This window comes from Staurois parvus, unplaced genomic scaffold, assembly GCF_062004578.1.
Source record: "Staurois parvus isolate SC_StPar_1 unplaced genomic scaffold, SC_StPar_1.0 ptg000549l, whole genome shotgun sequence".
In the NCBI taxonomy this organism is placed as follows: domain Eukaryota; kingdom Metazoa; phylum Chordata; class Amphibia; order Anura; family Ranidae; genus Staurois; species Staurois parvus.
The window spans coordinates 2,240,915-2,260,978 of NW_028318345.1; the positions used below are offsets into that span (position 1 = coordinate 2,240,915).

General features: G+C 40.4%; 1 protein-coding gene across 1 annotated transcript in view; it reads right to left on the reverse strand.

Annotated features, from left to right (window-relative positions):
- Positions 1-20,064, reverse strand: part of TRPM3 (transient receptor potential cation channel subfamily M member 3) — a 500,529-nt gene that overhangs the window by 156,389 nt on the left and 324,076 nt on the right. Inside the window, exon 8 of the mRNA XM_089691063.1 lies at positions 6,631-6,754. Within this exon, the coding sequence (XP_089547189.1) occupies positions 6,631-6,754 (124 nt within the window). The remainder of the gene's footprint in view (positions 1-6,630; positions 6,755-20,064) is intronic.

The following is a 20,064-nucleotide window of genomic DNA, read 5'->3' on the forward strand; positions in this document are numbered from 1 at the left end:
ACCCAAATTAGTATTTATTATTTAGTCTGTAGTTATAAAGTTCTGTAGCTATAAAGCTATGGGATATATCTGAAAATTGATCAATCCTGAAGTACTGACAGCCAATCTAATTTCTTTAAGTCCAAGAATGTCAGAACAGTACAGATATCCCCTTTTTGCAAAGTAGACAGTCAGACATATTTCATAACAGGCATGGTGAGTTTTTTGATGTTGTAATTTTTTTGTCTTTTTTTTTTGGAAAATTAAGAAATTAAAAAATAATTTTCACTATTTTTTTTTACATACTGTCACCAGTGCAGTACAGCATCATCATATAACTGGTATGGCAGTGATCAGGGACACTGACAGGTGACAGTACGGAAAAAAAATTGATACATTTTTTTCAAAAATTTTAAATGTTTGTTTTTATTTTTAATTTTTATTACATTTCTTTTTTTGAGATTTTTTTTTCATATTTCACTATGACCAAAGTAGTATAATGTTACCATAGTAACATTGTACTATTTTGGGGAAGTGATCAGTATTTTTTTTTTTCTTTACACAATTTGCTTATAGCAAAGAATTACTTTGTTATAAGCAAGCATTTACCTGAATGAAATCGATTCATTCAGGGTTTTTTTTTTTTTTATTAGCTGTGACTTGGCCATGGCTAATCACATGACACAGCTGGGACATGACACCTTGTGCATGTGATCACTGTGACCATTCACAGCTAGACACACTTGTATACAATGGATGGCATGAACGGAAGCCATCCGTTGTATACAACTGTTATGTGACCTGCTGTGATTGGTTACAGCAGGTCACATGGTACTGTCAACAGGGCCGGTACACAGATCTATCATCGGCCGTGTCCGAGGTACACGGCCGGTGACAGATCGCGCCACAGTGCGGCCCTGCGGGCATGCGCAAATGCGCGATCTGGAAAGGATGCCATATGGCGTCCACCCGGAGGGACGAGCTGTCAACGGGTTAATACTACAAATTTATATTTCATTAATCTTTATGCAACTATGCACGCTGTTCTGAAAAAAAAAGGTACATGTTCTACATGTTTTCTGCTCACACCACTGCAGTGTGATGGTATGAACTGAACTAAATAAACAGAAGGTAAATTGCCTTGTTTATGCATTTGGCCAGTTTGGGCAATGCTACCCAGCTCAGCCAAACGCATATGGTGTAAATGGTGTAAATGGGCCCTTAGGAGAAGTTGTCCAAATCACACCTGCTGAGTACAACGCAAAGAATCTTAGGAGAATCCTAATGAGATCCTTTGCACTGCAAAAACAGTCGAGCACACATGTGCACAGTGGTCTTAACTTGTTTACACCCAATGTTTGCATGACTATACTGAAATCTTCTTCATATGGACTAATGTAAATGTTTCAGTGTTTTAAGTAAAATGATGTGTTGCCGAATATGTTTGCATTAAAAAAATGTTAACACTAATAAATATATTAAATTGCATTATCCAGCTAAAGTTTTCCGTTAACAAATAATATCAGCCCTCTATAAACAGAGACAACTAGTCAGAGAAACAAGGCTGTGCAAAATTCTCTGGATCCATACCATATTGCATATTCTAAAATTCATAAATTATACTAATAAATAAACATAAAGCAAAAAAGTCCTATGCCCTGTACATAAAGCACATTGGTTTTCTGACATTTATTTAAAATGTATAAATGTAGCCACCCTGCCCTAAGCAGAAGTTTCCCCAGTCTATATTTAATACTGCTGGGCTGTAGTCAGCTTAAGCTCTAGTTGATAGTTCTGCTTTCTTTAGGTTTTTCCGAAGGTCGGTGTTATTGTTTGCATCTGCCAGCTGTCCAGGAGTGTCCCTGGCAATAGTGTAAGAGGATACAATAACCTAACTTATGAATTTTTTATGTTTCCCTGGCAAACCACTAAGAAGTTTATTGCCAAAGGTGCCTGCTGAGGAAGGACATAAATATACTGTATGTGAGTGACCTTGGAAAGCTCTCTCATCTCCCCTGCTCTGCCTGAGGAGGGTGTGTTGTTGTGTGTTCCTGTCCTCCCAAGCCTGCTACCTGGGAAACCAGTGCTGTGCTACAGAGAGGCCCAAGCTTGGGGTCTGAGGCTTTCTGATGGAGGGCATATCCAAGCAAAGTGGAACAGGAAGATTATTATAGGAAAATTATTATCTGGATTGAAGCACTATAAGGCTAGGTTAACACTAGCCCATGCTAGTGTTCTGGTTGCGGGTGCGGGAATCATATCGGTTTCCATGCTTGCAACCACCCGCAGCTGAATCATGCTGCTTTTGCAAGATACATGTGGCTACCATTCATTTTGAATGGCAACCCCCATGCATCTCAGCCCGCAGTGCGATCGCAGGTGTAGGAACCGCAGGGAAACTGGATGGTCAAAAAGACCATGCCTTTTCCCTGTGGCCACATTTTTAAAAAGGTGCATGCGCCTGTTTTGTGCCGGACGTGCAGCACAGCAGCCCATTCGAATGAATGGGCTGCCATGTCTGAGCAAACGTGGGCCTCACAGCCTGCACGGCCCGTACTAGTGTGAAACAGGCCTAAGTGAAACTTAGCCTCCTGAAGAGTGTCTGTAAAACTTAGGCAGAAGCTATGGGCAGTGGAAGAAACTTTTGTGGCTTATCCCTGCAGTATGTAGTGCTAAAGCTGCTCTGCAATCTGAAGAGTGCAAAGTGCCAGTCTTTGTAGATTTGTTCTTTTTGGGTATCCTGTATCCTAATTCCTCTCCATGAGTTTTTGGTCCTATAGTAAACTCTGTAAAACGTCCTAAGCTGACTGGCGCACAGTGTCTTCCAACCCACAAAAAGTCAAGGATTTCCCCATGAGGTTAAAGGATAGCACCATAGAAACACCAGGGTGTTCATAAGAAAACATACCTTAAAGAGCAGGTATCAAAAGAAAATTATTGTAAATGCTTATCCTTGCTTGTTTTAAAGGTGCAGACTCATGGTCTCTTAGTCCGATAATAGTTGCATTAGCTAGTGAGCCACTGGCTGAACAATTTTTCTATGCCCCCAGGAATTGAAACCTGGATCAAGATAAGAGGCTTGCCATTTGTAACTTTAAATATAAGTTAGCAATAGCAGCTTCTGATTTTATATTAATGTCCCACTATTACAGGACTAAACTACAGTGCACTACAAATATTGGGGCTTTAGCTGAGTTCATGGGTTTATAAGTGTTGCTCTATATATAATGATTAAGTTTACAGGCTTATATCTTAGTGCACATGTTTGCTTGACCAAGTATATTGTATCAGCACACCAATATGGCACTTTGAAAATTCAAATTTATATTTAAATTTATAAAGGTTCTTTCTCATCTTCACTAATTTATCCTCTATTATGGTCAGTTTCTACCTATAACAATTATTCTGATAGACTACTAGGGGAAAGTTTGATTATTATATACACACCTTGCAACCTTCTGAGATGCAAAGAGGGACACCTATTAGTCTAGGATATTTAGCCAATGGAAAGGCTGTTGTGAAATCCCCAATCGCACAGATTATGAAGAATTAAAATGACTCTGTCATGAGGGAAGTATAGGAATTGCTATTACTGGTCTCCTTCTGATAATAGTAGTTCCCTGGCTGTGCCTGACTAAGATACCAGAAAAGTATACCTTAAAGGAGTGTCAGACCTTCCTATTTCCATACTTATTTCAGATCAGCTACTCAGAAAGTTTTGAAGCCAAAGCATCAACATCCAGGGAACTAACATTTCCAAAGAATAGATAATCAATTGAAGCCTCCACAGGGGCAGACTGACAACTCATGGGGCCCTCAGGCATTAGGGGATCATGGGGCCCCTGTGTCCTTCCTCAAACTCAAAAAAGCCTATGAAAAAGGTACCAGGGGCATCTCATGGGGCCCCCTACTGACCCCGGGCTCTCGGGCAGTGCCCGAGTTTCCAAATGGTCAGTCCGCCCCTGAGCCTCCATTATCCTCTAATGACAATGTCCGTTTAACATACAAAATTGAATATTTAAGCATTTAAAACCTTTGTTTTCTTCCTTATAATAACATTTAAAACAAATCAATACAATAATTTGAAAAGTAGCTAAAAAGTCTAGTGCAATTTATATATTTTTGGTAACTAAATAGTGCAATTCTTTATATAAATCTTTACACTATAGCTAAAAGTGAGACAATGAGATTTATTTTTAAGAGGGGGACAGTCCTAACTAAGGGACAGTTGGAAGTTATAAATACATACACCCCTTAATGGTTCTTTTTACTTTGACTTGAAGCAAATGCCCTTCCTTGCCCCCTTAAAACAACTGCCCTGTAGGTATGTCATATTAACACCTTCTAGTTTATTTCACATTGAGAGTATGTTGTTACAATGCTATGGCCTGACACAGGAATGAATCCAGTTATTAGATTTTGAGGCTGTGTTATTAATCAATAAAGCTCTGAGACCTTGCGAGACATATTGTTCTACAAATCCTCCCTATTCTCAATGAAGCACAAAGCATTCACTTAAACATATTTGTTTTATTGGAAAAAGTAAAGGCCATAGCTATAAAATCCCCAGTGATTTTTCATCAGGACAGCGATGTTTGTAGAGGACTATAGGTCTAAATAAAGACAGATTAGTGATTTTGAAACGTCCTGCACAATCAATAGCATACAGTATGTGCAGACAAGTATTGACAGTGATTTCAGCTCATTTGTAAGGACTTTATAAGAGCAGTGATTGATGTGCAATTTGAAATGAAGGCACATTCCAATGCAAATAGTCAGTTTGAAATAAATGTAAGTTAAAGTAAAACAACTTTCCAAAATAACAAGTTGCCACAAAAAGCTGAACTTATTTTTGGCAATTGAAAATTAAGTTATTCAATGTATTGAATTAAAATTGTAGTAAAGCCTAAACATATTTTACCCTAATGATTCCTTGCATTAAGTTAAAAAAAGTTTTCAGTATGTGTATCGCCCCCTCACTGCCATTATACTTGCCCGATAGTGATCTTCATCCAGTACTGTGCCTATCTGCAGAGGCTCTTTCCTCTTCTTCCAGCTTTAACAGGATTTGCTGAGAGCATCAGGAGCCACTCCTGCTGCTATCAGTCAAATCCTGTGATGAGGAAGTGGGGGAAAGGGTTGAGCCTGGCTGTCTGCATCTATAAATACAGGCAGTGTGGCTCGGTAGCAAGCCTGCATGTGTGCCACAATAGGCAGTGGCTTCCTATGGTGGAACACCAGGAGGAGGAGGAGCCAGGAGTGCTGGCAGGGGATTACACAGGGCATTGTAAATGGCAGGTAAGTATACCATGTTTGTTATTTGAAAAAAAAGATTTTACAAATGCTTTAAGGCTTATGATAAACTAATACGTTTCTTGAAAGAAAAGCTGACCTCCCTCTGAAAATGAAACTTATTTGGCTGTTATGCTTACCAGTTTGCTCCAATCCTTTGACTCGCTGACCCAGAACAAGTACAGTATGTACTGTAAGTAAGTCAGAAGTCTTTATCCCAATACTTTTCAGTGGCTCAAAGTATTCACATTATAAATTAGCATGTCATCACTAAAAAAGGAGCATTTAGTAATAGCAGCCTTCATGTTTCTCTTGAGAGAAGTATGAAGCTACCATTGCTTTGCTCCTTAAAATACACCAGTTATCTGACTGTTACACTTACTCTCTGGCTACCATACTTTGAGTTAAATGCCCAGAACAAGTATGCAGATCAGGAAGTCAGAAAAACAATACGAGCCTCAACTGTATACTTGTTCCAGGTCACTAACTAAAAGTATTTTTAAAATTTGGTTGGTATTAATACCAGGCATTTATCATTTTCGGAATCAGTAAAAATCTTTTCAGTGACAGCGTCCATGTTTCAACCATAACAAGTCTCATTAGAAATCTGCCCTCTAAATGGCAAATACGGAGGGATGTTTTACATCAATGACAAAGAAAAAGCATAAAGGGGGGTCTGTCACAATGTAAAACAAATGCCTTTCTTGTTCTTCGCTTGGACACTAATTCTCGGGTAGTAAAGGCTGAAGCATTGAGAATTTTAATTTCACTGGAACTGCAGTGCAGCCCAGGAGTCAGAGAAGAGGGTTTTCTATCTGAGACCAATAGGTCACACACAGATCACAATTACTGTCCACTTCTCTTTGCAGGCCAATGACCCAGAAAGCAATAAAGCCAGAGACTGGCATATAATATGCATTTGCAGGCATAGGGTAAGCAATGACAATCTATTTCCTCTTGAGGACAATCCTGAGCAAACTTCCCTTTCACATATCATCTACCTACTGTATAATGACCAACCATTAGTTTAATGTATTCAGTAAAGAAACCATAATAATTAGATTATACTGTTTCATACATTCTTCAGCTAGGTTCATAGCTACACCACACAGCAACAACATTTACAGTGGATCCACCACTAAATTTAGCAAAATCAGTTGTCACCATAGACTATACATTTTGGGAATCTAAAACCAGATAATGTCATTGTTGTATACAGACACATATATGCTTATTCAATGTGTCAAAGTATTATCATATATTTTACTTAGAATTACATGTTATTTCTAATAAACACGGCTACATATTTAGTGGTAGCATCCATGATCTATAAATAAAGCCCTAATTTCATCTGCTTACCAGCTCCTTTTTTTTCATACACTCCATAAGAATTATAAAAAGATGCTGGGCCTGGGTTCGTGTATAAGTGAAGGTCTTCTGGATAGTAACTAAAAGTTGGTCTCTTAAGGATTCATTGATAAGGCTGAAAAGAGAAATACAGTGCATTATAATATTCCTAAGGTTATATCTGGTGTGCTAGAATGTAGGATGTCAAAAAGAGTATTTATATCTGGATATAGTTGTGTATGTGTATATATATATATATATATATATATATTTTTTTTATATAGATTGCATCTGTCCTTTAGGTTACAAGGTGTCAATGTTAGTGTGTTTATATATATATATATATATATATATATATATACATTCACTAAATATAGACAATGTGTAGCTTTAAGGACAGATGCAATCTTAAAGGCAACAACACAGTCTCCTTCTTCTCAAATAGTCATCAGATACATAGGTATGGGGACCTTATGATTACATCAGATGCATACAAACGGAGATCTTAGGGTGAGTTCAGCTACATACGTGGGGAGACCTTACAGTAACAACAGATACATACATAAGAGGATCTTACAGTAACCTCAGATGCATATGTAGGGAGATCTTTCAATAACATCAGATGCAAGCATAGGGAGATCTTACGATGACATTGGACATCAGATATCTAGGTTGGGATATTTTGGTACTGGAGACTGCACAGTTACAGACTTGGACAGTTTACAGCATACTGCTAGTTCTTCTACTGTGGCATAAAGCGCACATGCTTGGCAAAACGTATTATTTGCCATCTACAGAATGTCTTTGGAGATAGCCAATTATACTGTACTGCTGGTATGGAAACATTTTGGTATGTCACAGTAAAAGTGCTGCTGTCAGTGCTTAACTCTCTGTAGTCCAGCAAAATGTAACTTAGATGCAACAAACATGCAGAGTTAAATAAAAATACTTTTTTTATGTCTCTTCTCTATTTAATCCCTATATAAACCTAGTACGCCATAACAAAATTATTTTCTCTTAGCGACATTTTTATTTGTTGTGAAATTAATTTTTTATTGTTGTGTAAAAACAGTGTGGGATTTACTAAAACTGGTGCACACAGAATACAGTGCAGTTGCAATCAGCTTCTAATTTCAGCGTGCTTAATTAATCTTTCACAATAAAACCTGGAAGCTGATTTGCTACTATGTACAGCTGCACCAGGTTCTGTGTGCATCAGTTTTACTAAATCACCCCCAATTTGTTTTTCAAAGCTCTTAATTAATTTTTGCATAATCTCATGCTTATGCAACTTCATGCTTCACGCTTATACCAGAAACAAAATTTTGATGTCTTGGTAATCATGCTAAATTGTTGAATAAAATTTGTACTTTATATCTACAGTAACATCAGAAGTTTTAAAATTATTACACTCCACACTGGAAAAAAATGATTTATTTTACCTACTTTTGTACTTTAAAAATTAGAGACAAAATAAAATAAGTCCAGGAAGTTAATATAACAAATAAACCTTTATTTATTTTCTCCCAAAAAACAACAAAGTATAAAATAAGATATGTATTATTTCTAAATCATAAGCAATGACAATTGTGAATCATCACATGGCATAACAATTGCAGGTGCCATAGTTTTATGCTATAGATCCTCTGCTTTCAGAAAAAATATATTGTTTTGGAGGTTTTAATTAAATTTACATGTCAAATAGTTCACATTTTAGCAGGCATGTGAAAAAACAAACAAAATGGTCCTACAGTAAATGTGTTAAAAGTGGTAAATCACATTGGAACCTTCAAGGTATTGATTTGCTGCTGCTCTTTGTCCTGCTGAAAAACTGATCCTAGTCTAACCTTATGTTAGAGAATATCTGTCACTAATGTTTACTGGTTGAAAAAGTAGTTAACATGGAGAGGAGAAGACGTAAGCCGGGAGAGACAAAGGTAAGGTGAGGTAAGTATTCATCCCTATTATATTCAAATAGATCTGTCTTTCTCAAATAGGCTACCTCTAGAGGTTGCTAGGTATATATTGAGCTATTAGTAATTTATGACCATCAGTTAAGTTCCCAGTGACACCAATAGTGTTTTTATCCATCGGAAAAGAGGGTATTCTTACCACTGGCCATAAATGTTAGAAGCATTCTTTCCAATGACCATCATGCTGATGTCCCATGAGTTGTAGATAAAATATTCATTATCAGGGGTTCCCTTAGATCAGAAAAGTATTTTAAGAGTTCTTTTGTGTTAAAAACAAAAGTTTGAGAAAGGCTGCCATAGATCCCTCTTAAAAGCCTCACAACTAGTATTAAAGGAAATCAGCATGTAGAAAAAGCAGGCTGCTATTTATAACCTCCTTCTAGAAAATGCTAGCTGCCTGTCTGACTTCGTCTCCATTATCTTCCAAATCACAGACCCAGAGATAGTGTGCAGCAAGTGAAGTCAGACTGAATTTGGGACTCCTCATCTGTTTACTTGGTCCCTGTCTGTGAAAGAATTGATGTAATTAGTTCATAATGACCGCCAAACAAGTAATATTTTTAGAAGGAGGTATGAAATGGCAGTGTGCTATTTCTTACAGCATGGGCTTCCTTTACTATCAGAATGTGTTTAGTTACATTGTATGTAAAGAATGTTTTATCAAAAAGGATACATACTGTTGTCTATAGGTTCAACCCACAAAAATAATGCCCACTCTATGCACTAAGTATATACCAAAGGCAGTTCTGAATCTTGTAGGAAGCCATTGGACCCTTTGCTTTTACAAGTTATTTAGGTCCAAGTATCGATTGTCCTGGTGTCACTAGGGTTTTAGTGTCCATTGCTGCTGAAACAGAATAATGGGAAATAGGGATGAGCAGAATTGCCCTGGGTTCAGCTGGAGTAGGGTTTGGCAAAAGTCATACCCCACTGAAATTGGAAGCCGAATCTGTCAAATTAAAAACACCCATTTTTTGGGTTTATTGGCAAGAGTGTAAAAAAATAGCAAGGGGGGTGGCGTAAGGGATTTCCGGTAAGATGAATTGTGAATAGAAATTCGCATGCGCATAGAAATGGCCGGAGATGAGTGGTCGGTTGTGCTCATGCTCATGGAAATGCGCGATCGCGCACACGAACGTGCACACGCACGGCGAAGATTGGCGCCAGACGGGCTATTTAAAGAGTGCCTCTGCCCATGATAGGTGCTGACTGGTCTTCAGCTCCCCCATGTCCTGCTTGTTCCTGTGTGATTCCTTTGTTCCTGACCCGGCTTGTTCCTGACTTGACTCTGATTGCTCTCCTGATTGATACTGGTTCCTGACTTAGGCTCTGCTCCTGACCTTGGCTTTCCTTCTGATTCTGTATCAGATGACCCTGGCTATTCCTATGACACTGCTCCTGTCTCTTACCCTCGCTACCTGCCTTGCTCTGGTGCACACCTGGCGATCTACAAAACCCGCTCTGCTTGTTACTACTGTGCCTGAATCAGAAGATCATCAGTCTTCCAAGATCATCATCTGCAAGAGCTGCAAACAACATCTACTGGCGCTCTTGTCCCCCTGGTCCCTAGACTCCCTCTGTTCCAACTCCAGTGGGGTCAGGGCTAGTGACACAAGTGAGGCCGACCTCATTTCAGTCTCTCATCAGGTACGTGACAATAGGAAACATGTACCAGTGCAAAAAAATAGTCCATTCACCTAGGAGCAGTGATATTTTTATATGCTTAATGTGAAATATTAAATATGCCCAATTCCTTTCAATAACATGCTTGGGAGTGCCCTAATCCTGACTGTGAAGGGGGGCATCTCTGTGATGTACAGAAAGTGCTACAGCAGCACTGACATTTACAAAGGAAAAACAGATGAGGTGGGTCCCTTTCAGAGCGTTTGTGCCCAGGAAGCGCATCGGAGAGGAGTCTACGTACTGATGTCACGCCGCCGAGTCCATGCGATGGTCCAGTGGCCATCTTTGTGAGTGTTTGTTTTGGCTTTGATTTTTATGCTTCACATAGCTGCTTTGTTATTTTAATAAAATACCTCACTATCTGCTGTTGTCTCTGGGCTCTGTTATGTGAGCTCTTCCCTAGGATGCGCCACTTTTGGATCGATCACTGACTGGTGCAGGGGAGGTTCATTTCCAAGAATGCCCATATAAGAGCCCATTCTGTAGTGGATGTCATCTGGGTATTTCTCTATTTCCGGCAGTGGAAACTTCTGGGGGGATTTCCATACAGAGCCTGTTTATCTCTTGCTTCTGCTCTTCCCTAGGATGCGCAACTTTTGGATCGATCACTGACCGGTGCAGGGGAGGTTCATTTCTAAGAATGCCCATATAAGAGCCGATTCTCTAGTGGATGTCATCTGGGTATTTCTTTATTTCCTGCAGTGGAAACTTTTGGAGGGATTTCCATACAGAGACTGATTCATTCTTGCTTCTGGCGAGTGCATAGTGGTGGAGGATTGTCACAGAAGTCACTTTACATCGCTGATCACCATTGATTCACACATCATTGTTTTACAATGCTATATTGGACTTCATGATATTGAATAACATTCACATATTTGTTTTTTTTTCATATACTAGCTCCGCACCTTTATTTATGAAGCATGCAACCTGGCTGGTCAGAAAAAATAGGGAAAAGCAATGCAGCCCTCCCCTCCACCAAACAATACCATGCCACATGCATGAAAAGCATCTTTACCCTATGGTGATGAGGACAAAAGCATCTTTCCCAAAACCCTGGCCAGGTTTTGTGGGGGTCTGCAGGTGCAGGGCTTATCAAAATCTGGAAGTCCCCTTTAATGATAAGGGAACCCCCCTATTATATGAATGAGTATGGGGTACATAGTATGAGGTACATAGTGACCTAGAAATAAAGACATCCAAAGATTTGACAAGTCCTTTATTAAAAAAATAGGAATAAAAAAATAAGAAAATAAGACTTAGTGCATGCAACAAATCCCAATGGTACCACTAACCAAATGACTGCTCCTCAAGCTGTCATCAACTATGTATTTAAGGGAGGGGACAGGGATAGTGGTGACATCATTGTCCAAAGATGGTCAGTGGCCAAAGCTGTTTGGACTACTGAACCATTGGGTTGAGTTGTCATCAGAGCGGGGGGGCTCCAATGGGGACACACCTGGTACTCTGTTCACTTTGGGGAGATTTCCTGTCATTCCCTGTTGTTTTTCTAGGACAGACCTACCTTTTACTTTACAATTTTACCCTAACCTATACTCTCTTCTTATGTTTTCTAAACTAGGAACAAGGTTTCTAATCCTTTTCTACATGTAGTCTGAAATGGTGCCCCTGGGCCCTGTTTGTGTTCTTATGTAGACTATATGGCTTGAAATTAAAGGATAAGTTCACCTTTGGGAACATGTTACAAGTTCCACCCATTTTTAGGGTGGAACATGTAACATGTTTCCATAGCTGCAGCCGTGCCTGCCACCCCCCCTCCCTCAGATACACTATATTGCCCAAGTATTGGGAAACCCCTCCAAATCATTGGATTCAGGTGTTCCAATCACCTCCATTACCACAGGTGTATAAAATCAAACAACTAGGCATGCAGACTGCTTCTACAAACATTTGTGAAAAAATGGGTCGCTCTCAGGAGCTCAATGAATTCAAGTGTGGTGCTGTGATAGGTTGCCACCTGTGCTATAATTCCGTCCGTGAAATTTTCTTGCTACTAAATATTCCATGGTTAACTGTTAGTGGTAGTAAAACAAAGTGGAAGCAACTGGAAACAACAGCAACTCAGCCGCAAAGTGGTAGGCCATGTAAAATGACAGAGCAGGGTCAGCACATGCTGAAGTGCACAGTGCGCAGAAGTCACCAACTGTCTGCAGAGTCAATAGGTAAAGACCTCCAAGCATTGTATGGCCTTCAGATTATCACAACAGTGCGTACAGAGCTTCATGGAATGGGTTTCCATGTTCGAGCAGCTGCTTCAAAGTCTTACATCACCAAGTGCAATGCAAAGTGTCGGATGCAGTGGTGTAAAGCACGCTGCCACTGGACTCTAGAGCAGTGGAGACGTGATCACTGTAGTGATTAATCACTCTTCTCTGTCTGGCAATCTGATGGACATGTCTGTATTTGCTTATAGCCAGGAGAACGGTACTTGCCGGACTGCATTGTTCCAAGTGTAAAGTTTGGTGGAGGGGGGATTATGGTGTGGGGTTGTTTTTCAGGGGTTGGGCTTGGCCTCTTAATTCCAGTGAATAGAACCCTTAAGGCGTCAGCATACCAAGACATTTTGCTAATTTTCATACTCCTAACTTTGGGGATGGCCCCTTCTTGTTCCAACATGACTGTGCACCAGTGCAAAAAAGCAAGGTCCATAAAAACATGGATGAGTGAGTTTGAGGTGGAGGAACTTGACTGGCCTGCACCTCAACCGAGTAGAACACCTTTGGAATTAATTAGAATGGAGACTGTGTGCCAGGCCTTTTCATCCAACATCAGTGCCTGACCTCACAAGTGCTCTTCTGGACAAACATTCCCATAGACACATTCCTAAACCTTGTGGACAGCCTTCCCAGAAGAGTTGAATCTGTTATAGGTGCAAAGGGTGGGCCAACTCAATATTGAACCCTATGGACTAAAATCAAGATGCCATTAAAGTTCATGTGCGTGTAAAGGCAGGCATCCCAATACTTTTGACAGTATAGTGTATATACTATTGTCAGATTTGAAAAGAGCGCAGCCGTGCAGAGCTCAACCCACACGGCTGTGTCACTCATTTACAGTGTTCTGTGAATGAATGCCTATAGGTCCCGGCAGCCTTAGCCGCTGTGGCAGTGTAGTTTTGAATGAACTACCATGGTGCTATGGAGCGCCGTGGTAGTTCATTGAAGCTTCCTCTCAGTATATCTGCTTGCTCGTACATCCTGTATAGCAAGCAGATATTCTGACAGATCTGCAGGAGACCTGCATGGCATCAGCAATCTACTGATCACTGGTGCAATGCCTTCCAGGCTACTGCAGACAAAAATAATAAATGCACATTTTTTACCTGCAAACAAATGTGTATTTACTATTTTTGTCAAAAAGGTGAACTTATCCTTTAAATAAAATCATACTCTTTAAAAAAAGTAGAATTAGAATTAGTAAAATTAGGGAAATTTAATTAATCAAATTATTCCTGGGCTCAAAGCCCCATAGGTATCAGAACTATGCAGAAAGGCTGAAATCCTGATTTTTATTAATTGTTGGGAATTCCATGTTGATAGAATGTATACGTATATAGTGAAGCTGGTGTTCATTAAATAAATGCTTTTGGGTGGATTTACCCTTTAAAAGAATCAGATGCTTTCTGTATAATGTTCCAGCAACATGTATAGATCTAGATTAATTCTGTCCTGATGCTCATAAAAGAACTTCATGGCAGTTATAAAACAAAGAATTCTGTAAATGCAATGCTTTTATGTTTAAGCAGATTTATTAGCATAAATGAGACGCTAATCTGCTCTAATGAAAGGAGTTAACTCATGTTTATATTTTGGATTGAAAAAAATAAAAGTCAGCAGCTACAAAAACTGTAGCTGATGTTTAAAATACAGACACTTACCTGTCCCTTGGTCCAGCAGTGTCCTCACCATGGCTGGTTTCACTGGCCGTCTTCTCTCCCCAGCACCGGCATCTTCAGTATGAGAACCCGGATTCACATCCGGGTGCCCACCACTGCGCATGCACGAGAAGCGATGCGCTTTGTGAATGACTCTGTAGTCTTCTGGGACCTGTCACGTATCCCAAAAAACTACGGAGAGAGAGGGGGGACGACAACGTCCGCTTCCGATTGCCTAGGCGATTGCAGCGGAAGTGGCAGTGGGTACCTGTCAAATTCGGATACCCGCTCCCCCCGGCTCCCCAAAGGTGCCAATCCTTAATGGGGAGTGGGGAACAGAGGCTTAAAGCGGAACTTCCCCTTTTGGGTGGAACTCCACTTCAAGTAACATTTTGCTAGTTTATAATTTACAGTGGAGCAAAACTGCATAAGGAACACTCCTTGTACTTTGGGCTTTAAATTAGACACATGCATATTCTTCAGTTCTATACCCCACAATAAAATAATTCACTTTGGATTCACTTCTAAATTATAAAGAAACAGAATTGGATGCATATTTCTTGATACCCTTATCCAAAAGTCTTGCATTGGCCCCCATTCCAGTCTGGACTGGGTTCACACAGGAGCAGTGGGGAAACTGCATGTGAATCGCATTCCTGTTCAAATTGTATGCTATTCTTTGCAGTGCAATTTGCGTCCATTAGAGCAAATCGCACTGCAAAATATCGGTGATCGGTATCGGCAAGTACTTGACCGAAAGTATCGGTACTCATACTCACTGCTAAAAAATGGTGCATCCCTACTAGTTGTTACATAATGCTGAATGTTATTGCCACAAACACATTATTTAGTATGCCAAAGAGCAGTAACCCATTGAAATAATCTAGTACTAATCTTTCAGTAATTTGGATAATGGATAATATCATTAGCACTTTGGTCTCTGCATCACCTTATTGAGCCGTGCCGTAATCAATAGGTCAATGCAAATATCAGTGATTTTAGTTAGGTGCAGTAACCTATAGCACTCAGATTTTATTTCAGATGAGAAAAACATAATTTTGTCTTGGTCGCTTTGCAACTTTCTGTTAAATCTTAAAGAAAACCTGTCATACGAGAAATATAGAGGCTGCTGTTGTAAGGTTACCAGTAGTCCCCTTTTCCTGGGGACAGTTGCACATGTGGAGGCTGCTCCAGCACTGCCATTTTGGATTGATGCTTGTGGAGTGTCACTTGAGGTTTAACCTGCGCAACGCAATGTTTTCTCTGGCTCCTGGGGACAATGCTAGGGATGACCGCAAAAGGGGAGGGAGAAGAAGTCAGATGCCGGATGTGGGGGATACCAGGTGAAACGGTTGAGATATAATCTATTTTAAACATATGGTGCAGCTGCAGTGATTACCCTGCAGTCTGTTCCTTACTTAATCCTGACTCCAGAGCTCTGTCTGTTACTCACCCCTGACCCCTGTGCTCAATGCATTACTTAATCCTGACCCCTGCACTCTGTGTATTATTTAAGTCTACCCCTTGAACTCTGCATTACTTAATCCTGTCCTCTGCACTTTGTGGGTTACTAAAGCCTGAGCCCTAACCTCTGTGCATTACTTAATCCTGACCCATGTACCCTGTACGCTATTTAATCCTGAACCTTAATCTCTGTGTTACTTAATCATAACCCATGAACTCTGTGTGTTACCAAACCCTGAATTCTGCACTTTTTGGGTTATTCAATCCTTAACCCTAACCTCTGTGTGTTACTTAACCCTGACCCATGTACTTTCTGCGTTACTTAATCCTAATCCCTAAACTCTCTGTGCTACTTATTCTTGACCCATGAACTCTGTGTGTTAATTAAAGTGGTTCTAAAGCCCGGACATTTTTTACCTTAACCACTTCCAGTCCGGACACTTTCACCCCCTTCCTGTCCAGGCCAATTTTCAGCTTTCAGTGCTATCACACTTTGAATGACAATTGCGCGGTCATGCAACACTGTACCCATATTAATTGTTTAGCATTTTTTTTAGACAGATAAAACTTTATTTTGGTGGTATTTATTTACCACTGGGATTTTAATTTTTTTTATATAAATAAAAAAGTCCAAACATTTTTTAAAAAAGTGTTTTTCTTATAAAATTTTGCAAATAAATAATCTTTCTTCATAAATCTTAGCCAAAATGTATTCATCTACATTTTTAGTAAAAAAAAAAAAACTCAAATTAGTTTAGAACCAAAAATTATAATTTTTCAAAACTTTTTTTTACATTTTTATTTTATTTTTTTATATTATTATTTATGATTTTTTTTTATATACTGTCGCCCTAGCAGTACAGTGTCACCATAGTGACACTGTACTACTTGTGGGGGGTGATGAAGATTTTTTTAAATTTTTTTACACTGATTGCTTTTACACCCATAAAGACTGTACATGCAATCATTTCTCTTTCTCTCTGGCTGCATTCCTTCCGCCATTGAGAAATACTGTGCGAGCTGTGATTGGTCACAGCTTGTCACATGGTACAAGGCTGTTGTGACTAGCCTTGTACCATGTGACCTCCATGATCATTCACAGATTTTACAAGTAGTAAGCAATGATGTCGGGAAGTGACATCTTGTTTACTACTATTCTTGTGATCACTGATTGGCCAATTAGTAATCACATAAATTGGGACCTCACACAGAGGTCCGATACAGTTATCTGTGTCCTAGGGAGCGTGCACAGGCAATGGATGTGGGGGGACATTTAGAAACGTCCACCCTCATTGGCAGCGCTCCCATCCGGTCGTTTATCGACATGGGCCAGACAGGAAGAGATTAATACATTCTCTGCATTAAGGTAAGAAATGTCCCTATATTTGATTTGCCCTCACCCCCAATATACTTACTAGTCTGATCTTGATCCAGTACTCTGCAGTGGCTCTTTCCACTCTCTCTAATCACGGAAGCAGCAGTGAGAGCCATTGTCCCCTGCTACTGTCAATCAAATCCTGTGAGCATAGAGCAGGGGTGGGTCCAAGCTGTGCTGTGTGTGTCCATAGACGCATATAGCCTGCAGGTGTGCCCCCATAGGAAGCGGGTTCCTATTGTGGCGCACCAAACAGAGGAGGAGCTCAGAATGCTGGTGGGGGACCAGAGAAAAGGAGGTACGGGGCAGCTCTGTGCAACACTGACACAAAGAGCAAGTAGGTATAACATGCTTGTTATTTTAATTAAAAAATTAAGCATTGCAATCACCTAATCACATAATCCTGATCTCGAAACTCTCTTTGCTTAACTCAATTCTGGCTCCAGAACCTTGTGTGCTTCTTAATCCCGACCCCCGAACTGTGTGCATTATTTAATCCTGACCCTTGAACTCTCTGCATTACCTTATATTGACCCTTTAACCCCATGCATTAGTTAATCCTGACTCCTGCACTCTGTGAGTTACTTAATCCTGAGACTCAAACTCTCTCTGTTACTTTATCATGACCCCTGAATTCTGTGCATTACCTAATCCTGACCTCTACACTTGGTGGGTTATTTAATCCTGATCCCCAAACTCTTTGCTTTACTTAATGCTGACCCATGAATGCTGTGCGTTACCTAATCCTGACCTTTGCTCTCTGTGGGCTATTTAGTACTGAACTCTAAACTCTCTGTGTTACTGAATCCTGACCCCTGAACTCTGTGTGCCACTTAATCCTGACCTCTGAACTTTGTGTGTTACCTAAACCTGAGCCCTAAACTCTCTGAGTTACGTAATCCTGACGATTGAACTCTGTGTGTTACCTAATCCTGACCCCTGCACTCTATGATTTACACTCTCTTGACCCATAGCTACATTCCCCTTTAAGCCCCACCCACTGTTATACTGATTGGGCTACACCCACAATTGGTTGCAGCATGCTACGCGCACCATGTCATTCTCCTTCTCATGGTGCCTGAGGTATTTTGTATTTATACTTCAAATGACTGCCTCTTGATCTAAAAGTCTGTGATCAAATGTTTCAGATCTTGTTAAAAAAGAGGGGTGAGGTTTCGTGAGTGTGGCTACAAATGGGTGTTGTGCTTTTTTGGGCATGGCTAAAAGTAGGCATGGTCAGTAGGGTGTCCTGGGTTTCATTTTAAAAACCTGGTAACCTTATGCTGTTGTTGCTGTAGTCACCTTGCCCTGAGAAGTACTGCTAGGCTATAAACAGACACTGATAGTTCTACAGTCACCTGGTCTTTTTTACAATGTTATTAAAGGCAGATTTTCTTTTTATTAAAATAACAAACATGTTATACTCTTTTTTTGGTCCCACACTGGCAATCCTGGTCATCCTCTTCTTTGCGTGTCCCCAGTGCAAGCCATTTGCTATGGGGACAAACACTGCACGCTCACTCCCGACCTGTGTGTCTATGGAGCTGTGTTCCATAGACACACACGCCTGGACTTAGCCCCACCTCCCACTTCCTATTAACCACAATTGATTGGCAGCAGCAAGAGCCAATGGCTCCTGCTTCTGTTTGAGTCCCTGTGTGAAGAGGAAAAGAGGGGAGAAAAAATGTAGCCGTGCACAGCGCTGATCTCTTCATCTCTTCTCCCCTCTTTTCCCCTTCACACAGGGAAGGGGGAGCACAGGGAACTTAAAAACATTGTTACCTTAATGCAAGCAATAAATTAAGTTAATAAATGTTTTTAGGTTTAATATCACTTTAAGATCAGTTTTTTTGTTTTGCTTGCTGCTGTAGAGTGTTCCTGGCTTTAGAGTAAGAGGATCATATAATTCTGGATTATGAATACTTATGTCTCCACTGTCCAAGCCCTAGGAGGTCCTTACCTTTGAAGACTGCATTATTTTTCTTGGAGTCTGCTGCATCCTTTGGGTAGCCTGATCTCTAACCCACTCTCACATGAGTTTTTGGTGGTTAATAAACTTTTTTTTTTTTCTTCTAGGGACTGGTGCCCATCTGTCTGCTTCCCACTATAAGTCAAGAACTCTACTCTCAAGACCACTGATGAGTTTTCGGTTATAGAGCCTTAATCATAGCTGTGATTAAGTTTGAATGACTGAATGACTTTTGCTCTGGCACTGGATGAGCCTCAAAGTCAGAGAAATAGAATGCTTTTAGTTGATTGTGAAAAAGATGATTGTCTGGCTATCTAGTTGATACACCAGCTTCAATGTTATATTCTTTTGTGCCTTCAGCAAGAGGTGTAGGCAGTGGTGTCTCTAGGAGGTTGCGGGCCGCACCATCACAGGGGGTGCAGGAGCAGGATGCCAGCAGAGCTTCTGGGCTCTGTGTAGGTCCTGGCCAGTTACTGGGGTGATCCTGGATTCCTGGGAGAAGTGACAGCTGCCCCCGGTGTAGCGGTAAAATGAGTGTCCCGGACCTGTGAAGATATGTATCCCCTGCAGAAACTGAGCATGTGCCGGTTTCAGGCCGAAGAAGCTTATCGCCGATCTCCGACTTTAGCACAGAGCTGCCACAGTTAACCCCTTACAGTCTGCAAACTGCTGAAGCTGATCCTGTGGATCACTATGGGTTGCAAGATCAGTTAACCCCGTATAGGTTAAACCTATAGTGATTCGCGGGATCAGCTTCAGCAGTTTGCAGCCTGTAAGGAGTTAACTTTGGCAGATCTGTGCTAAAGTTGGAGATCAGCTTCTTTGGCCTGAAACCGGCACATGTGCAGTTGCTTCAGGGGATACATATCTTCACGGGTCGGGATACTCATTTTATCGCTTCACCGGCACCGCTCCTTCCTCTCTGGAGGGATGACACCACGTGTTACCGCACATCTGGGAACACACTGCTTTAGAGCATACAGTACTTAGCAATTGGGTACATTCACAAAGTTAACTTACAGGATAAGGCAATTTTCTTTTTCTAAAGTTTCATTTTTTCAACTGAATTCAATGAGATTTAAAGCTT